We start from the raw sequence: 19,694 nt of genomic DNA on the forward strand, positions 1-19,694 counted from the left end.
GGAAGATGAAGAAAGAGCGGGACACAGTCATTTAAATTAATCTTATTGAAAGTAGTCAAAAGCCTTCTAACGAGGCTAAAGAGATTTACCAAGGACATAAAAAAGAAAGCAAAAGATCTTTTCTACAACAGCAGAAGGTTCCAAATACCTATACGAGATACAAGTACCTAGAAGAAACGCAAGGCAGCTTTAAATAGATCAAAAGGAGAAGAATACTTGTCCTTCAAAAATATTCTCGTTCCAAGAAAGGAGCCGAAAGAAGGTATTCTTTGTAGACAAGGCTGTAAATTTTCTTGTAGTACTAAATTTACAGAAAATGACAGGAAGGCATTTTTTACCAAATTACCGAAAAAGTGTGCAAAGAAGCGTTATGTGCTCTATACCAAATAGACAGGAAAAAACTTAATATTATAAAGAGTCGTATCCTCCAGATCGCAGAGGTAAGCACTACAATAGGCCACACAAAATAGATCAAGATGTTAGTGATTTTGTGATAGAGCACATAAGCAAATTTCCTGTAGAAGAATCGCACTATTCTAGAAATAGAAATCCTCATAAAAATACTTTTCTCCTCTACTAAATGTTACCAAAATGTATGAGTTCTATCTTGAAGATTGTAATCTAGCAGGACATCCTGGAAAATTCAGAATTAAAAAATGTTCATATTCCAACATTTTGGCGACAGAGTTTAATTTATTATTTGGATACCCAAAATACGTGTAGTATCTGTGATGGTGGTGAATCTAACGAAGGGCATAAAGAAAACTACATAGCAGCAACTAAAGCGCTCAAAGTTGACAAGGAAAAAACGAAAGATTCAGACAACTTGGTCTACATTACAATAGTACAAAGCCGCTGTCAAATGGGAAGTGCCGAAATATGCAGTTCTCTTCAGATATATTGAAGTTGAAAAGAGCATCACCAAAAAGGATTATCTGATCATCTGGTCTGATTCATATGCAGGCCAGAAAAAGAACTTCCACATTATTTGCCTTTATCAGTTTCTTATTTTGAAGGGATACTTCCGTTGTATTGACCACAAATTTCCTGATGTTGACCATCATTACTTAGACTGTGACAAAGATTTTGGAAGAATAGAGAAGGTTTTACGAAAACACGACACAGTATATGTACCAGAAACGTACCGGAAATAATTTTAAAAGCTAGCCGAAAAAATCAAATTGATATGACTCAACATTTCAGAAGAATTGCTGAACTACCGCAAAAACTTCATCTTATTAATAAAAAAAGGATTAACTAAATATAACAGTCAGATTTATAGACGGTATTAAACGGATAAGAGTAGAAGATTATTTGTATAAGTAATCATATGACGAAACAGTTCCGTTTGAAAAAGTAAATATTCTTCAAAATAAGAATAGAACAACAACGCCAGAGAATATTGAAATCGAAAGAATTAGGGAGAAATATGTCCCTAGTTCCTAGAAATAAGCTTAAGCCTGTAAAACCAGAATATCGATATTTCTATGAACCAATCTTACAAAACAAATAATGTATCATTAAACTGTTATTAGTTATATTAAGCAACGCTATCTTGTTAACCGGTTAGATAAGTTTTTCTTCAATACATGATTCTTCCATAAAATAGTAGTTGTTGTTTTACTTTTTCTATAATTTTTCAGTGGATGAAGGCGTTATGTACTGTTTTTTTTTTCAAATTTTGTTGAGACATAATTTTTTTTGTTGACATTTCTTTGTCAATAACATATTAGTAACTACAAAAAGAAGTTTTATCTAATAAAAGTACATGTGAGAAAAGTTTACAAAGAAAAAAAAAAAAAAAAAAAACAGTGACTGTTCGGCTGGTAACAGTTACCAGCCGAAGTCCGTTTGAAGAGGTTTACTCTCCGGACACTGGAACTCACTTAAGCATGGGTGTATGTTAGTATGTTACCTGAAGTAAAATTTAATTAAAATATTAAACATCATATAATATTATTAACATCATGTACAATCTTTGGTAACACATTACATTTTAAAGGGTTTTTACCCAAATATTTTGGTGGCTCAGGCATGGTAACCTGTATTTTAACCTGATGATGGAACAGTTGTTCCGAAAACGTTCGTGCTTTTAATGTTGCCCTTTTAAAGGTTTTTATAAAATAAAATATACCCACGTACAAAGACTAACCTCTTTTTGTTATACGTGGTATACAGCCAGCTGCAGGAATTATTTTCTAATAACATATTAGTAACTACAAAAAGAAGTTTTATCTAATAAAAGTACATGTGAGAAAAGTTTACAAAGAAAAAAAAAAAAAAAAAAAAAAAAAAAACAGTGACTGTTCGGCTGGTAACAGTTACCAGCCGAAGTCCGTTTGAAGAGGTTTACTCTCCGGACACTGGAACTCACTTAAGCATGGGTGTATGTTAGTATGTTACCTGAAGTAAAATTTAATTAAAATATTAAACATCATATAATATTATTAACATCATGTACAATCTTTGGTAACACATTACATTTTAAAGGGTTTTTACCCAAATATTTTGGTGGCTCAGGCATGGTAACCTGTATTTTAACCTGATGATGGAACAGTTGTTCCGAAAACGTTCGTGCTTTTAATGTTGCCCTTTTAAAGGTTTTTATAAAATAAAATATACCCACGTACAAAGACTAACCTCTTTTTGTTATACGTGGTATACAGCCAGCTGCAGGAATTATTTTCCTTGTGGATTTACAATGAAAAACTTTTTTAACCTTAATTTTCTCAAAATCTGAATTTTGTAATATAGCACCTTTATCCACTCGTGTCTTCAATTACTGATTATTCCTACTAATTATGCAACTGATAACACATTGCACACTCTATTCACCGATACATTCATCATTTCAACTTGTATATGGCGATATTATGATATATTCGTATAAACAATTTATTTATTTAATAATAGATCTTGAAAAAACATTACAGAAAAGCAATGAAGTTTGATCCATACGTTAAAACTTATACACATTACCTTACTAGCAAATTCGATTGAAAAAGAAGTTTACACGTATCCAGTTAGATCTTCTTGTCTTAATAAAGACCAAGCCGTGCAAAATCCCATCATACCGGCAATTTCCCAGCTTTTCGTGTATCTACAGAATATTTGTTGTCATAGCTACTCTTGTCGTAAGTAATATACTAGCGTAACGCTGTTGACGATATAAAATAGGCCACGGCTTGTCACAAGTGAAAAATACAAATTTAACCCTGGGTTAAATAGTATTAGGTTCGCTGCTTGGACTTCACACGATATACAGATATGGAAGAATGTTTACGGAACATAGGATTTTTAATACAATAACTCAGATCCCCTGATTTGCAATTAACCAGTGAACATTTCAATCCATGCCGCGATGCGGCCAGTGTAAATGTAAAAACGGAACACAGCTAGAGTGCATGTCAATTCGCCAGAAACGTATTTATTAATGTAGATATGGAATTAAAAATATTATTTAACGAAAAAAATGGTTGTTTTATTGCCAAAACGGCTTGAAAAAAAGTAGATTTCTAAAAATAAAAACAAAAAGGAATTATAAAAATAAAATAATAATAAGACACCCTTTTTAATTTGAAATTATAAATGTATTATCTTCTTCTTCTTAAGGTGCCATGCATTTCTGCGTAGGCGTCCACCGTACATCGTCTTGTCAGGTGAGATGTTAAATAGTCAGGATTAAATAATTCTGTTTTTAGCAGCATTGCGAAGCATTTCATAGCTGTATTATAAAATGTATTATAAAAGTATAAATTTAATAATTCAAATAATACCTAATGAACACAAACAAAATTGATGTTAATAAAACATTATTATTATGTGCACAACACCGGTCTTTCAGGAAAAATCGGTAGACGGAACAACACTGTCGGCGTTGTTCCGGCACATACGTTACTACAAACCTCAAAGCATAGGCAATCCAGTGGAACAAATAAATTAGTTATAAAACATCGCGACATTATATTGAAATTTACACTGGTTAATTGCAAATCAAAGAATCCGAGTTATTGTATTAAAACTCTTATATTCCGTAAAAAAATTCCAAATGTGTATATAGCCTGGAAAGATGTACTATGTACCTGATAAGTAACAGAACTTACGATCAGTCATTTAGTAGTCAAATTTTACTACTTTTGTACCACACTAAATTATTCTTCAAAAATATACACACAATTGACAGCACGCATCCTTATCTGACTCTTTAAATCAATAGAAGTCTTAAAGTCTTGAGTCTTAAACTTTTTAAAAAAAGAAAACCACCTTTCTATGGAACCAATAAACACTTTATTTATATAAAATATGTCAAATAGCTATTTTTAAATTACAAATCCTTTGTTACATATAAAATAAATATATGGTACCACAAAATGATAAAATAAATCAATCAATTTATGAAACTTACAGTCTAAATTTACAAAAATAACTCTTAATTAATAAAACGAACATTTTTTTTCACTAAATTAAGTTTCGCAAACTTTTATGGAAATAATGACACGTTATTTGACAAAACTCTTAACGTCAACGTTGATCTGACTCTAGGACCAAACATTGATGAAAATCAACATTTTGACCACTGTGTGTATTAAGTTAAACTTCTGATACATGCTATACATATTATTCGTTTGTTTCTATTAACGATTTATGACATGAAACAAACATTGATTCATACGTTCATCAGAAAAAACCGAAGTTGATTCACTTTAGAGTCACCAAAACAAAAAGTTGGACAAGGAGCAGCTAAAGCATTCCCATAACTTGTTCAACTAAAATACAGCACTTCATTTTAACATTATAATTGTGTCAAAATAATTTAGAATAGGAAATGGATATGCCGAAGTATTTAAAGCAACAAAAATGGTCATTGAAGATAACCAATCAACTAAAATTGTTCCAGAAAAGAGTTATATTTATTTAAGAGTGTCCTATGATAAAACACCATAAGAGAATCCAAAAGAAAGAGAACAATGATTATAATTGTAAAATATCTATAATAAACTGTTAAATACAGAACAAATCTTCTGTCATTGGCACTTAACTCTTTGTTGACTATATATATGTAGTTCTTTTTATATATTTAAACATAAAATATTCATTTTTACTGATAATAGGAAATAGATAGAATAAAATGACAGTTAAAATGGCGCAGTCAGTATTTTTAGTGTGCGATTCTGTGACGACTTTTTCTAAGGATAGATAATTGATTTACCTAGTCTTAAAAGTAATTTTTGCATTTATTGCCTCGTGGTGATTAGGTGGTAGGATTAGGTTACCGATACTACAAGACCTTGGTGGACATAATATACCAAATTTTAACAGAAAAATGGTGCAATAACGTTACAGTGCAAACACCTTTGTATAAGAACAAAAAAGGTAGCAAAACTTGAAGTATTGAAGTGAAATAAAAACTTAATACTGATATTGACGTAAAAATAACTATCGGGCGTTAGTATCATGGGTTTTTTGGATTTCCTCTTATTTCACAATGTACTTGCTACCGTATAACTAAATATAGGGATTTTTACTAATTAAGGACCAATTAAGTGCTGCTTAATTGTGTATCGAGACTATTGTGTTAGATTGTTTAGATAATAAATGTATAGGCATCCTTAACGAAAGTCGTCCCAGAAACGGACCTTAACAATTACCCAAACACTTATATTAAAGGCAAATTAGATTGAATCATGACAGGAATACGTGAAATAGACCCAGAACAAGTTATTGTTACTATCACATATTATTCCCATAAAAGAATATAGAACTAAAATACCTCCGACAAACAGTTGTGGAGTTTACCATTTATACAAACTAAAATTCGCACAATTTAACTGTGTGTTTGGTCGTCCTCGACGAAGTCCCTCGCCACTTCCCTGCTAACGCACTCGACGTGACTGACTTTGTTCCTGAACTTGACTCCGTAAAACTTGTTGGCGTGTTCGAGTAATTCGGGCCTGAAGGTGGTGGTGATGAATTGGGCTTCGCCCGCCAACTCGTGGATCATGTTTGCGACTGATCTCCTGCGAAAAAAAAAAATACGTTAATCATTTAACACGATAACTGGCAAGTGCAAAATAATCTGTTGTACAAATCTTACAAAATCGATCAACATACTGACCTGTAGGAAGGATCTAAAGCTTGATCAATTTCGTCGAACAGGTAAAACGGAGCTGGATCACACTTCTGGATAGCAAAAATTAACGCTAAAGCTACCAAAGATTTCTGTCCGCCGGACAATTGGTTCATTTCTTTCATCTCGACGTCGGCGTCCGTGAACGATATTTTTATGCCGATTCCGATAAAATTGTCGGCGTTGTTATCGTCTGGACCAATTTCATGACCTTCTTCGTGGTCGTTGGTTTTAAGAACGAGCTTGGCGCGTCCTGCAGGTACTAGTTTTTTGAACACTTCGGTAAAGTACTTCGAGATCTGCTTGAAGGTGAACTGGATAGCTTCCATTTTGCGTTGTTCCAACATTGAAATGAGTTCTTTAATTTTTTCGTCCCTGAAATGAGTTGTCAGAAAATTAAAAGAACCTAATTGTGGTTAATAACTGCTATAAAAATGAAATTATAGGTATTCCAGTGCTAAGGTTTCTTTTCTTAAAACATTCGGGGTATTATTCCATCTCAATGGGCTTTTGTGATAATAGCACTGTTTATTCGCAAATTATTGAATCATATTATCTAATTAAAACAAATCATGAAGATTATTAAAAAAAAACAAGGAATTGTATAAGAATTAAAATCAAAAAAGGTAATTTCCCTAAAAAGGTAAAAATAGTGACTTACCCTCTATCCAGCTCTTCTTTCCTCTTTTGAAGCTTCTCCTTTTGGTCTGAAAAGCTCATAAATTGATCTAAAGCTTTCTTGTTAACGTGACTGAACTGTTTGAGTTTGGTATTTGCCTTTTCCAGTTCTTTAAATAGCTAAAAATTGTTATTAATAACAACAACACGTGTTTGAAATCGATGTATAAGTACTTACCGATCTTGACGACATTTTAATGAAATGCGAATACAAATCTTGAGCCGGTAACGCTCCTAGTTGATTGATTTTCTCCACCGATTCGGCGATTTTTTGCTCCAAAAGATTTTGCTTCGATGCAAACTTTTCCAAATGCTTCGCGTCTTCGTCGATTCTGTCTTGAGCGTCTTTTTCCTTCTTCTTCCAACTATCCAACTCGCTTTGCTCCGTTTTTAGCTAAATTCAAACGGAAATAAAAATGGTTTACGTTATTCTTCCTATCTGTCTAATATTAATTTTAAAAAATCTTAACTAGTTAAGATATAAATTTTGTTTCATGAACATTTCTTATTTCTTTAACTTTTTATTTTTGCTCAAATATTTGAAGTTTAGGTGTGACAAATCATCTTTAACGTCACGTAAGGTTTTGACGTATGACATGACCTTGACAAGTGACAATGATAGAACTAGAACCAGAACCTAAGGATTACACGAACTGTGACAAATTAGAGAAAAGAAAGTAACTTCTAAGTTAAAAATTATTTATTTAGAACTGGCAAAACAAAATGAAAATTGAAAACTGGAAAGTCAAATAAGTGCCCAGCAGGATTGTTATAGAGTTGCGTACTACACAAGTATATTTAAAAAGACACAAAATTAGTATCTGGATTTTGAATTAAAACATTAAAAAAAAACATTCTTATGCTCTTATAAATCAAATTCGATTGTCGATTGATGGTAGCGACAATGTGCCGAATAATTACAACTATTTCATAGAAAAGTGCAAAATAATGATTTATGTAAATGGTGTTACGATGTGTTTCATCCCAGCAATGCAAAAATGGCCGAATTTTAAAACTTGTGAGAAGAATTTAATAAAGTGATATAAGAAAGATGAAAATAAATTAAATATAGTAAAATTAACTGATACTTAAGTTAGAAAGCGAGTTGCTGAAGTCCCAGTTTGTTAGCTATTGTTATTCATCTATCTTGATAGATGATATTATTATTATTATTATATAAGTAGAATACTAATATATGGAAAACTACATTATATTAAGAAAAAACATGTAATAAAGTAAATTCTTACCTTTTTGGTTAGATCTTTAATCTTATTTTCCACTGCAGTCAAATCCTTATTGATCTTGTCGACTTTCTTGTCGATTTCCTCCAGTTCTCCTTTACTGTTGACAAGTTGGCGTTTCCTATCTTCTAAAGATATTTCTTGAAGGGCGTGCAATACTTCATCTCGACGTCTAAAAATATGAATATCTTAAATTTCAGTTTTTGTAAGTTGTGCAAATCTCAAGAAGCTTAAGTTCTTAATCGACAATTTTCGCTACCTAGCACTCGAGGAATAGTTACGAGTTAACAAAAGTGCAATATAGAGAACTCGGTTATCTGTCAAAATAGGTCAAATTTTAATAATTTGAAGGCTAAATTCACACTTGCACTATTGGATATACACTTGGATTGGAAGTCAAAATAGGATTACAATAACCTGGGTATCGAAAAGGCTGATGAATTGGCCCTAGAAGAAACATTCACTCCACCAATTGGCTCGGAACCATTCTGGGAAATTGAGAACACACAAAAAAGTGCAGCATTGTCACTTAATTGGAATTCTCCCAAAGAGTGGTGGAATGTATCAGCACAAAGATAGGATAAAGATTGTATCAAGGGACTTTCAGTCAAATTTATTCCTTTTAAGCCTATCAAGGCTCAAAGTGCTGAAGCTTTCTTCCGGTTGTGTCTAGAGGGTGAAGAGATAGCATTGTACATCTTTTGCCACTACGAATGGCTTACAAGGATATATGCAGATACGACTCTCACTGCTGTAGAATCCCTTTCGATCCTTCGAGCCGGATTCACTTTCAAGTGGAAGATATTGTTGCTAATAGTGTTGTCAGTTATTTCAATATTTCTTCCGATTATTACACGGAATTACTTGTAAAAACTGTTTTAAAACTAAATAAAGGTTTTCAGAAATGAAAATAATCAAAATCAAAGAAGTTCGTGAAATAAAAATGATAATTCGATTGTTCTACAAAAACAAAAATTATACAAACAGCTGTTGATAAAAGTTTCTAATGTATCGTAACGTAGAGAAGACAAATCAAAATTTATTACTAAATGCTATATTAGATGATTACGATAAATTAACAAATGAGTAAATACCTGATTAAATTATTAGTCAATAGATTCTCCAATTTATTCTTCTCAGCCTCTAATTTCATTCTCGTACTGAACGCTTCCTTGTTTTCTTTTTGCAAACGTTGAATGTCGTCGTTCAACGAATCAACTTGCGCCTGATCATGGACCGATAGTTGTGCCAACAGTTCTTGGTGCAATTCGGACTCGAGACCTTCTTTGGTGGTTTGCATGGCTTCCAAACTCGATTTACACTGTGCGAGCGAGCGTTCTTTAGGACCTCGGAATCGCTCTATGTTCGATAATTCTTCCCGCATGAGACGCAGCTCTCCTTTGACTTTATCGTAGATTCCCTGTAAAATGATACAAATAAAAATCATGTTATAAGCGATATTTAATGTATTTCTGCTTATTACCTTAGCTTTGCTATTTTTAGTTTCAGTCTTCTGCATTTCCGATACGATACCGTTGATAGCCGTTTCGGTTTTTCCCAATTCCAAACGAAGACTTTTTAAGTCTTGTTCGCATTGTTTAATCTGCTCCATAGTCTCGCTCCGAGTTTTCTGCATCTCTAATCTACTGTTTAAGACGTTAAAATATCCACCGGTCAATGAACCTATGAAAAACCAGGTTATTATTTGAGGATATTTATTTTATCAATGAAGTGCATTCAATTTTTTCAAAATTAGTAGTACACCGATAAATGAGTTGACTTATCGAGAAAATGGAACGTTTTTCATATCAAAGATGTCACCCGGCGCACTTGGGCCACAAACATCAAAGGTTGCCGCTTTTTCCCACAGTCGGCAAAATTTTCCCACACTCAAGCCCCAAAATTAAAACTTAATTAAACAAAATAATGGAAAAAAAAAGTAGAATAAAACAAGCAAAATGGAGAGATATTATCGCTTTCTGTGTAGGTGTAGTTTATGAAGACGGTGGGCATGGTAACATAAACGGCGGCCATCTTAAAAGAAGGAGGTTTGTATAATGCTTTAGATATCTAAAATTTTCCACATTCGAGTGCTCTATGGTCTACTATCGCATGAAACACAATGACAGACGAATATATTAATTTGAATATGACATCTCTCTGGACGTGGTTTGGGATGACTGTGGACAACATCTTTAAAGAAAGAAGTTCTTATAGTACTCTACAGACCTGAAAATTTCCACTCAAAATCCGCAAACCCTACTATTGTATGAAACAAAATAAATGAACAGATGAATAAAAGAAAAAGAGTTTATAGATCTCATGAAATCAAATATGCTATCAAAAACTTTAAATGAGGCAGCTGTATTAGATGAAATACCAGTAGAACTGTTAAAACTACTGGAAGAGGATACATTAAAAGTATTAGCAGATTTGTTTAACACAGTGTATGGTACGGGAATAATACCACAAGAGTGGCAAAAGTAAGCATTTATAACCAATCCTAAAAAGAGCAGCAAAAGTGTGCTCTGATTATCGAACACTCATGAGTCCCATGAGTCATACTTTAAAAGTACTGCTTAAAGTAATATACAAGAGAATCTATGAAAAATTAGGAGGATATTAGTGAGACGCAGTTTGGCTTCCGAAATGGAATGGGTACTCGAGAAGGACTATTTGGATGTACATAAACGTTGACCTACACTTGTACTTTGTTGACTATGAAAAAGCACCATAGTTCAAATTGATAGGCAACAGTCAGAAGAAATGAACATCTGTAGAGGAGTTAGACAGGGATGTATTTTATCGCCACTTTTGTTTAACTTATATTCTGAAGAAATTTTCAACATAAATATATGCTAATTACAAAAAGACCCCACAAAATATACACCACATATTGACAATGAATGGTAATGTGATAGGACAAGTAGAAAAATATCAGTACGTGGAAACTTTGATCATGCTGCAGAAAAAAACAGGCGAATAGAGATTGCCAGATCAGCAATTATACGAATGCTGATCTGACAATCTACACGAATGCCACGAATGGAAATCGGACTATGTACTATTCGATGTTATATATTTTCAACATTCTTATATAATATGGACATTAAAAAATGCAATTTAAAAAAAAATCGAGACTTTCGAACTCTAGTTATACCACAGAGTATTCAAAAAATCATGGACTAATAAAATTACAAATAAAGAAGTACTGGAGAGGGTTGATAAATAAACAGAACTAATCATCACCGTTCTTCTTCTTCTTCAGTCTTAAGTAATCCAACTTTGGACATAGGCCTCCCCCAAATCAATCTAGTGTTTCCTATTTTGCGCCACTTGCTTCCATAATACATGAAAGATTCAAGGAAGATTTGTTGGAAGAAGGCAGAATTCTGGGTTGAAGAATCTACGTGATTGGAATCAATGCGATCGATTGATTTGTTTAGAGCAGCAAGTTCAAAAATAAAAATAGCCATTATGATTGCCAACCTCCGTAGGAGGACTTCAATCTAAGAAGATCTCATGAACCAAAATGACAGATAAAAAAGAAGAGTAACAAGCAGAATTGAGAGAGATGTCACTGTCTTTTCTGTGGACATGGTTTTTGACGACGGTGGGCGTGGTCACGTGACTGGCGGCTATTTTTAAAGGAGCGACGTTTTTCTAATGCTGTAGAGATCGGAAAATTTCCCACACTCAAGTGCTCCATATTCTACTAATTCGGTGGTCAGAACATCGGCAAAGGCCCGCAAATTAGTTAATGAATTTAAATTATAAATAATAAAATCAAAAATTCAAGCTCAAGAAGTGCCTATAAAATTTCATTATGAAAATGTCGACAAAAACGCGAAAGTTGTGACCTTTGCAGGGTAAATACTCCATAAGAGTGACGATGATCCATTAGAAAAAGTGATTATTTTCAATTACGTAGGGTGTTACACAACTTTCTAGTGAAATATATACGTCTTCTTGTTCTGGAGCCGTACGCTATGCAGTTAGTAGGCGTTCATGCTGGTTGGATTATGCGTAAAGATTCTTCTTGTGCTCTTCTTATTATTGCGATAAAGACATTGATAAAAAATTAACAGTTTTCACTATTTATTCGGTACAATTCACAGGACATTAAAGAACAAAATAAGGAATGATAAAATGATAAAACTTAACATGATAATGGCCATGTCTACTATATCATATACGAGATAATTCTGGAATCCAAGCTAGTGAATGGATAAAAATCAACTAACTAACCACAAGAGGAAGAAGGCATTTTAGACCTATTCAACTTAAAGTTGGCAATGTTTCTAGTGGCAGATATTACTACTCTAAGGTGGCCGCTGTAAAGCCAGGATAAGTGACTTTTTCCTTCTTGAACTGAATCGCCTTGATGTGAAGGAATTTGGTTTTCACAAGATAGCGCAGAATGTCACAACGTGGGATTCATCGAAGGAAACGTTTGTTAAGCATATTTGAGCATTTTGACTCTAATATCGTGAGATTTAACACCACTAGATTGGTCCTTCGAGCCGAATAAGTCAAGTAATAGATGCAGCTGCTGCTAACGCTACATTATTTTTGTTCAATTTCTTTGTAATTAATGCAATTTATATATGTTTTAATTAATTTTAAAGTTATACACCAAAATAAGTAGATAAAGGAATTGGTCAAAATAAATTGGTATCATATTCGACATTTTGCTGCTACCAAAAAATAAAAAATTTAAAGCAAATAGACCGACAAATCATTAGAGAACGTGTTTAGCTAAAAACAATCCTAGAGGACACCAGTATCTTAAAGAAAACAGATGGACCGATAAAAATTGTTGGATTGATTGCTAATAAAGAGGCGACCATGACCGAGCCCAAAAAAATATTAACATATATTTAAATTTAATAAGAAAATTTTAGCGTTCAAACAAAAAAATTAATTTCACGACCTTTAGACTATAGAGCTACACCAATATATGCTTTTTCGTCAGTAAATAATATATGATTAGTACAATAAACTATTACTAGTTTACTTACCTCTAGATGACACTTGATCTCCATCCAATGTGACACAATCTAATCCTGTTGTCCGCGCCAATTTAGTGGCCACTTCCATGTTACGGCAGATTAAAGTCTTGCCAAATAGGTAACGCATAGCTTTGTCGTATTTGTGGTCATAATGAAGTTTCGATACCATGGGAATTGCGTCCTAGAAACGAAATAAGATAAAAAAAACATATGAAGATGATATAAATATAAAAGAACTTACCGAATCATTCGGATAATCCTGGTCTCTCACGTTCAAACGATTCAAAGGCATAAAATTAACTTCCCCTGGTAATTTTTGTCGGTTCATCTCCTTCAATATCTGAGTACCGATCATATCGGTATCGACCACGTGATGGAACAACCTGTTACCGGCCGTTACTTCGACGGCAGTGTAGATACTCTTCTCGCAATCGAAATTTTCGATAACAGGCCCGTGATAATGCTTAGCGACGTCAGCTTCACGTCCACCTCTAGATATAAAAGTCTCCAAGACTTTGCGTACACTGTCCCGACCGTTTAAAATAGGTTTTCCCACCATCGAGCGCAATTTTTGATCCGCCTTGGCCAGTTCTTCTTTTAAAGACGACAAATTTTGTTGGACGTTGTTTTCTTTACGCCAGTGTTCACTATAAACATAAATAATTACTTTTTGAACCAATAATAAACTAAAAACGACTTACTTCCTTGTAGCTTGATACTGGTCTTTGTTTTTCTTCAACTCGTAGCACTGCTTATTGTGTTCATCAATAAAATTCTTTTGCCTCTCCAACTCCTGTGATTGCTCTTCAATTTTCTTCGTCAATTCAACAGTTTTAGTAGCGTCCCGCTTCAAATCTACCTCTAATTTGTCGCGGTGATCTTTTTTGTCCTTTAACTGTTTATTCAATGACTTCAATTCATTCTGAATCCATCGATCTCTGTCATCTCTCGAAGTGAACTGACTTCCTCTTCCCTGTTTAGCGTACAGTTCTTTTCTCTTCTGTTCTTTGAGCGACAATTCCCGCGAACACTCTTCTTCTTTCTTTTTCATGTGTTCATATTGCGGTTTCACCTTCTCTAATTCTGCTTCCTTTTCCTTAATCGACTGATTCAGCCTAGCCAACTCGTTTTCGGCTCGTTCTTTGGATTTATTGTCTCCCAATACTTCTTCAGACAAATCCTTGATGATTAAGTCAAGCTTAGCTTTTTCCTTAATCAAGTGCTGATAGTCGTTGTTTAGAATGTCGCGTTCTTCTTTCTTAGTCGTCAACTCTTTCTTTAATTCTTTGATTTTTTTTACAAGATTCTTAATAATATCTTGAGCTTTCTTTAAGTTATTTGCCAACTTTTCCTGCTCCGTGCCAGATTCATTCCTTTGTTTTTCTAACTAAATTAACAAGATATAAAAAAAAATAAATTAAACTCAATAAAACTTAATCAAAATAAATCACTTACGTCTGATAGCTTCTTCTTATTCTCATTCAACTCCAACTCGTGTATAATATATTCCAAAGCTCTACGAATTTTGTCGTAATTTTGATATTGCTTCAATTCCTCCTTTTCCTCCTCTAAAGTACTCAAACGTTCTTCGATAGTACGTAAAAACTCTTGAATTTTCTGTAATTTTACTTCAGTCTCTCTTAGAATTGTCATAGATTCGTCTCTTCTCTCATCATACACTCTTGTTCCAGCAACTTCTCGGAGGAGTTTCAAGCGGTGTGCATCCGGAGCAGTTGCCATTTGGTTGATCTAGAAAGAAATTTTAGGTAGATACGAAAAATAATGTGCAGTCCTCATAGACAAATAATAAAAACAATTAATACAGAATTCCTTTAATGATCAAATTGATTAGTATACTAAGAATAGTCTATAAGATGAAGATAATACAACATTCAACTAGAGGAAATCAGTGAAAGGAAATGGTTAAAAGTCCAACTGGGATATGTATATCAAAAAAATAAAAATGTAATGAAATAAATAAATAATAAAACCAAATAAAGAATTCATTTGGGTAATATTCACATATAAAATAATTTAAGAATTGTCAATTTTAATTATTTATAAATAAAAAAGATATAATACAACCTTTTTATAAAAATTTACAAAGCATTCTCAAAAAACAACTAGAAATTACAAAAAAATATTTAGAAAGAAAACCTTTTCTTCAGGGTCTTTATCATTAATCTTAGTAGCAATTGGTATAAAGAATGGCAGATTTAAAAAGGAAGAGAGAGTTCTAATAATAAAAATTTAGTGCCAGAAAGAAATGAACAAGATTAGGGAAACCCGAACAGACTTTTTAAAGTTATATGAATTGAAATGGATAAAACTTTATTCAAAAAATAAATTATTCATACAGTGACACAGACAAAGAGCGGAGCCAATGACAGAAGTTCTATGAATACATGTGTCTTTTGTCATTCATATTAGCAATAATTCGAGGAAACATAAATATAAAATGGGTAAATGTGGTTGGAAAAGAAAAGTAAACAACTAATAATGTATTAGTAATAATGCCAGAAAGAAACCAATAACACCAGCGCTGAATAAAGGGGCGGACAACCTCCCGGGCGGCAATATAAAAATAAAATATTTTTTTACATTCATTATTTTTTAGATTTTATAAATTAAAATAGCTGCAGTTCTCTTGCAGCTTCTTCATGGTCTTCTCCAACTGATACACTACCTTCGGTACCCCTGCTTAAGAATCTGTTTAAAATGTAAGATTCCAATAATTAAAAAGTATTGTTTTGGTAGTACTCTTAGTAGTTTGTGAATGAGGCCCTTGTGCTATACTCTATCGAAAGCTTGAGTAACATCCAGAAAAATGGTTGAACAAACTCTTTTCCTACCAGTGCTCTTTCTACTAAATTAGTATTAGTTACTTTATGTATCTGATCTAAGGTTGAATGACTTTCCTTGAAACCAAACTGATAAGGTGGTACTAGGTTTCCTTTCATCTATTATTGGTTTTATTCTTTTTAGCAATAGTGTTACAAATAGTTTCGAAAGTATAGGCAGCAGATACATATTTCTGTATGATGAAACTTCATTTGGTGGTATATCTAGCTTTGCTATCATTATGACCAATGCAACTTTCCAGTAAATAGGCACATGGTCTGAATGATGAATTTATTAAGTGAGTGATTTACACTATAGCTTTTTTGGAAGCTGTTTTAATATTTCTCCTGTTACCAGATCAGATCAAAGTGCTTTTCTAGGACTAATATTTTCATTTATCTCCTTTTAAACTTCTTTAGGAGCAACAAATCTCACTCAAGGGCATCTCCCTTGTTTGGTTGGAGTGTGTTTTTAAATGTTCTATAAAATGTTTAACGTTTGTTCATTGTTTCTGACCCAGCTACCATCTGCATTTCTTATTGGAGGGTTATACAGGATGGGTCTTTTCAGTTTCTTGGTAGCCTTCTATAATTAATGATTCCAGTGCTTTTGTCATATGTTAATTCGCTAAGGTAAAGTCCAATTGATTCATTTGTATTGTTTTTGGTTTCCCTTCTGAGTTTTTGCATTGCATTGTTCAGTTCTGTTTCATGAGGTGGATATCTGCTTCTCTTTGTTGCCATTTTTGTCTTAGCTTCCTATTTTCTAAGCCTATATCTCATATTTCTCTTGAGTAATTTTTTCCTTCTATTCAAGTTACATTGGTTGGTGTATTGTTCAATGCTGCTTCTTGGATCTGTTTTTGAATAGCTCTACTTCAAAGTCAAGTTGTTTGATTATTTTTAACTTTACAGAAAGGTTAATCATTGCTCCCAGTTCTTGTTTGAAGGTTTCCCAGCCTTTTGTATTACTTCCTCACTGATTGTTATAAGGATGGGAGAATGATCTGAAGTCATATCTACATCTCTTCTATTTTCAAAAAGTTTGATGCTATATTTCTGAATATGAAAAAGTCAATCATCATGAGACATTGATTGAATAATTATAATATTATTTATATATGTAATGATATATATACAGTTTTTGACAACGAGCATTACAAAAAATCTTGTATGTCACATGTATGCAACAGGTATAATATAACTCCCTCTCTAAAGTTCTCATTCCTTCGTCCCTTGAACTTAAAGTGTTTGTTATGCTACCATATGTTGCATCACTTATAAGTAAATAACTATTATATATTTTTTTAAATAAATAAATTTTTACACAGTTCTTTATTGCATAGTTTTGATTTTTTTGCCCTTTTTAAACATTTTTAAAATTACAGTACTTTATTACAGTACAATTGCTTATTTTTTACAGTAAATTATTAACTATTATTAAAATAAGACGAAATTTTATTCAAAAATTAAATTATTCATACAGTGACAAACAAAGACCTTCCCACGAAGTTAAGCAATAAGAAGAGCCAATAAAAGTGTAGGTACATATTTTATATTTTACCTAATAATTTAAAAAGAAATATATAAATAATACAAAAACTCACTTTTCCCTGCTTTACTATATAATAGGGATTGGAATTAGAAAACCCAGCTGATTCCAATAAATTCATAACTTCACTCCTTGGTACAACCTTCTTATTAAGAAAATACTGGTCTTTCTTAGCACCAATAACACGTCGCAGGTATATTTCTTCATGTTCAATCTACAAATATACAAAATATTGTAGATTATTCTTTATATATGTTTTATGCGGATGAAGAAATTATATATTATCAGGATGAGTAAAACAAATAACTTACTGGAACACGAGAATCTGAGTTATCAAAAATAATCTCCACATAAGCTGATACAACTCTAGGACCTGTACCTTCATGTAAAAGTGCCTGTCTTTGATCGGGTCGTAGATGAGAATATTCATCACTGAGTACGAATTGAATAGCTAAAATAATGACAATGTAAAGAGTAGTACATGATACACATACAGTACTATAAGAATACTCACCATAGAAAAAGTTACTTTTCCCAGAACCATTACGTCCTACAACTACATTATGTCTTTTATCAAAAGGGTCTACTATTGTTTGATCTCTGTAACTTTTGAAACCCTGGATAATTACCTAGAACAAACATTATACTTAGAATACTATATGTTTGAGAAAAATAAAAGATACTTACTTGTTTTATATGCATTTTGAAACGTTAATGTCTACTATTATTCGCTCGGAATGAACCAGTAGCATCTCCTTTTATTTTTTGAAATATATGATAATTTGTTTGATTCCTATATTTATAATTATAAAATGTAAAAACATAAAATAGCAACTACCGCCATATATAAACCAATTAACGAATTAAGTTCTGTCAGTTGTCAACTTGAAGTAGTGGTCTTCACTAAAGCTGGTATTAATCCAGAAATCAGAATATATGCCGTTTTGGTAAATTTATGCTAAAAAATGAATGATTTATAACTTACTAACTTTATTTAATAATAAAAAAGCAGTAACTTTCATAGATATCACTTAGTATTTAATAATTATAATTAAAATCATCTTACTTTCTTGTCGAAATCAACTTCTTTCAAATTTTAAAAGGAAGATGATTGTGACGTTTTATTTTTTACATTTGGTTTTGTTGATGTTGGTTTTTCTACCATGTGAAGTAAAATTAGAAGTAATATAATATTTTTGGGCCAAATTGTTAACCTTTTAATCATTTTTTTCGAAATGGATTCGACTAATTTTCAAATAAAAATAAAATCGGAACCTAATTTAGAAGGAGAGGCAACAGATGAAGCAAATAATCTATTGAGAAATGGTATTTTAGTAGAAACAAGCAAGGGGTATTTAACAATATAATGATGTAATCTAATTCATTAACATATGTTTAATTTTAGCTTAATTTGTATGTCACTAAACGATGCTCTATCCTTAGATTTAAATCTATCTGTGGATGATTTGAGGAATGTGGCTGCCAAGTTAATATCACAACAGAACATTGTAGCACACCCTCCAAAATTATCACACAGCCTTAACTGTGATAGCGATGGATTCTCCAGCGAGTGTAGTGATATCAGCACTACAACATCTGGATCAACAGTGCAATCTCCTTTCAAATCACTTCCACCTTTAATTTCTGATAGGATTGTCAAGTATGAACCAGCTAGAAGTATCAGTGAGAGTAAAATACAGTTTACTACAGGTAATACATTTTTTGTAGCATATTTGCTAGATTATACCTTATTTATATCTACCAGGAACAACATCAAATAAATTTGGGATAATCTCTTTTGTCATATTGTCTTTTAGAAAACGAGGTATCTTTCTCAGGCCTCAATTTCTATAAATACTTCAAAACTAATATTTTTCTAGTCTTCCTTTTACACTTGCTATGGAGATCAATTAGGAAGAATATAAAAGTACTGCATAATAGAATAGTATAGTAATACATATTATGTCATTAAATATATAAATTATACTGCATTCACCCGGCCCTATTTTTTAATAAAATCTTGCAAATATGTAGGTTTATTTTTAATTTTAGCTGATTTATGGCTAGATTGAAAATCTGAATTCTCCAGTCTAGGTTCATGATTATCATCGGGTACTTGATTCGGTTCTTAAACAGGTAAATTTTCTGTCTCACCTGGTATTGACTCACTATACAATATACAAAATAGTAGTTAAGTACCCTCCAAATTCTTTTAGAATCATTAGGAACTGGTAAATTTAATAG

General features: G+C 32.4%; 2 protein-coding genes across 2 annotated transcripts in view; one reads left to right on the forward strand and one right to left on the reverse strand.

Moving 5' to 3' along the window:
* Positions 1 to 4,264: 4,264 nt before the first annotated feature.
* On the reverse strand, positions 4,265 to 18,320 carry SMC3 (structural maintenance of chromosomes 3). Its single transcript, XM_072537041.1, has 15 exons — positions 18,138 to 18,320; positions 17,965 to 18,079; positions 17,762 to 17,901; positions 17,506 to 17,664; positions 14,514 to 14,807; positions 13,760 to 14,445; positions 13,300 to 13,705; positions 13,068 to 13,239; positions 9,530 to 9,729; positions 9,141 to 9,466; positions 8,053 to 8,218; positions 6,984 to 7,199; positions 6,789 to 6,925; positions 6,116 to 6,502; positions 4,265 to 6,017 (listed from the first exon to the last, which is right to left on the reverse strand). The coding sequence occupies exons 1-15, from the start codon at positions 18,150 to 18,152 to the stop codon at positions 5,825 to 5,827; spliced, it is 3,612 nt and encodes a 1,203-aa protein (XP_072393142.1). The 5' UTR covers positions 18,153 to 18,320; the 3' UTR covers positions 4,265 to 5,824.
* Positions 18,321 to 18,544: 224 nt separating this feature from the next.
* LOC140445172 (uncharacterized) overlaps positions 18,545 to 19,694 on the forward strand; it is a 28,095-nt gene continuing 26,945 nt past the window's right edge. The window contains exons 1-2 of the mRNA XM_072537044.1: positions 18,545 to 18,801; positions 18,856 to 19,160. Of these exons, the coding sequence (XP_072393145.1) occupies positions 18,686 to 18,801; positions 18,856 to 19,160 (421 nt within the window). The 5' untranslated portion in view covers positions 18,545 to 18,685. The remainder of the gene's footprint in view (positions 18,802 to 18,855; positions 19,161 to 19,694) is intronic.

This window comes from Diabrotica undecimpunctata, chromosome 7 (assembly GCF_040954645.1).
Source record: "Diabrotica undecimpunctata isolate CICGRU chromosome 7, icDiaUnde3, whole genome shotgun sequence".
In the NCBI taxonomy this organism is placed as follows: domain Eukaryota; kingdom Metazoa; phylum Arthropoda; class Insecta; order Coleoptera; family Chrysomelidae; genus Diabrotica; species Diabrotica undecimpunctata.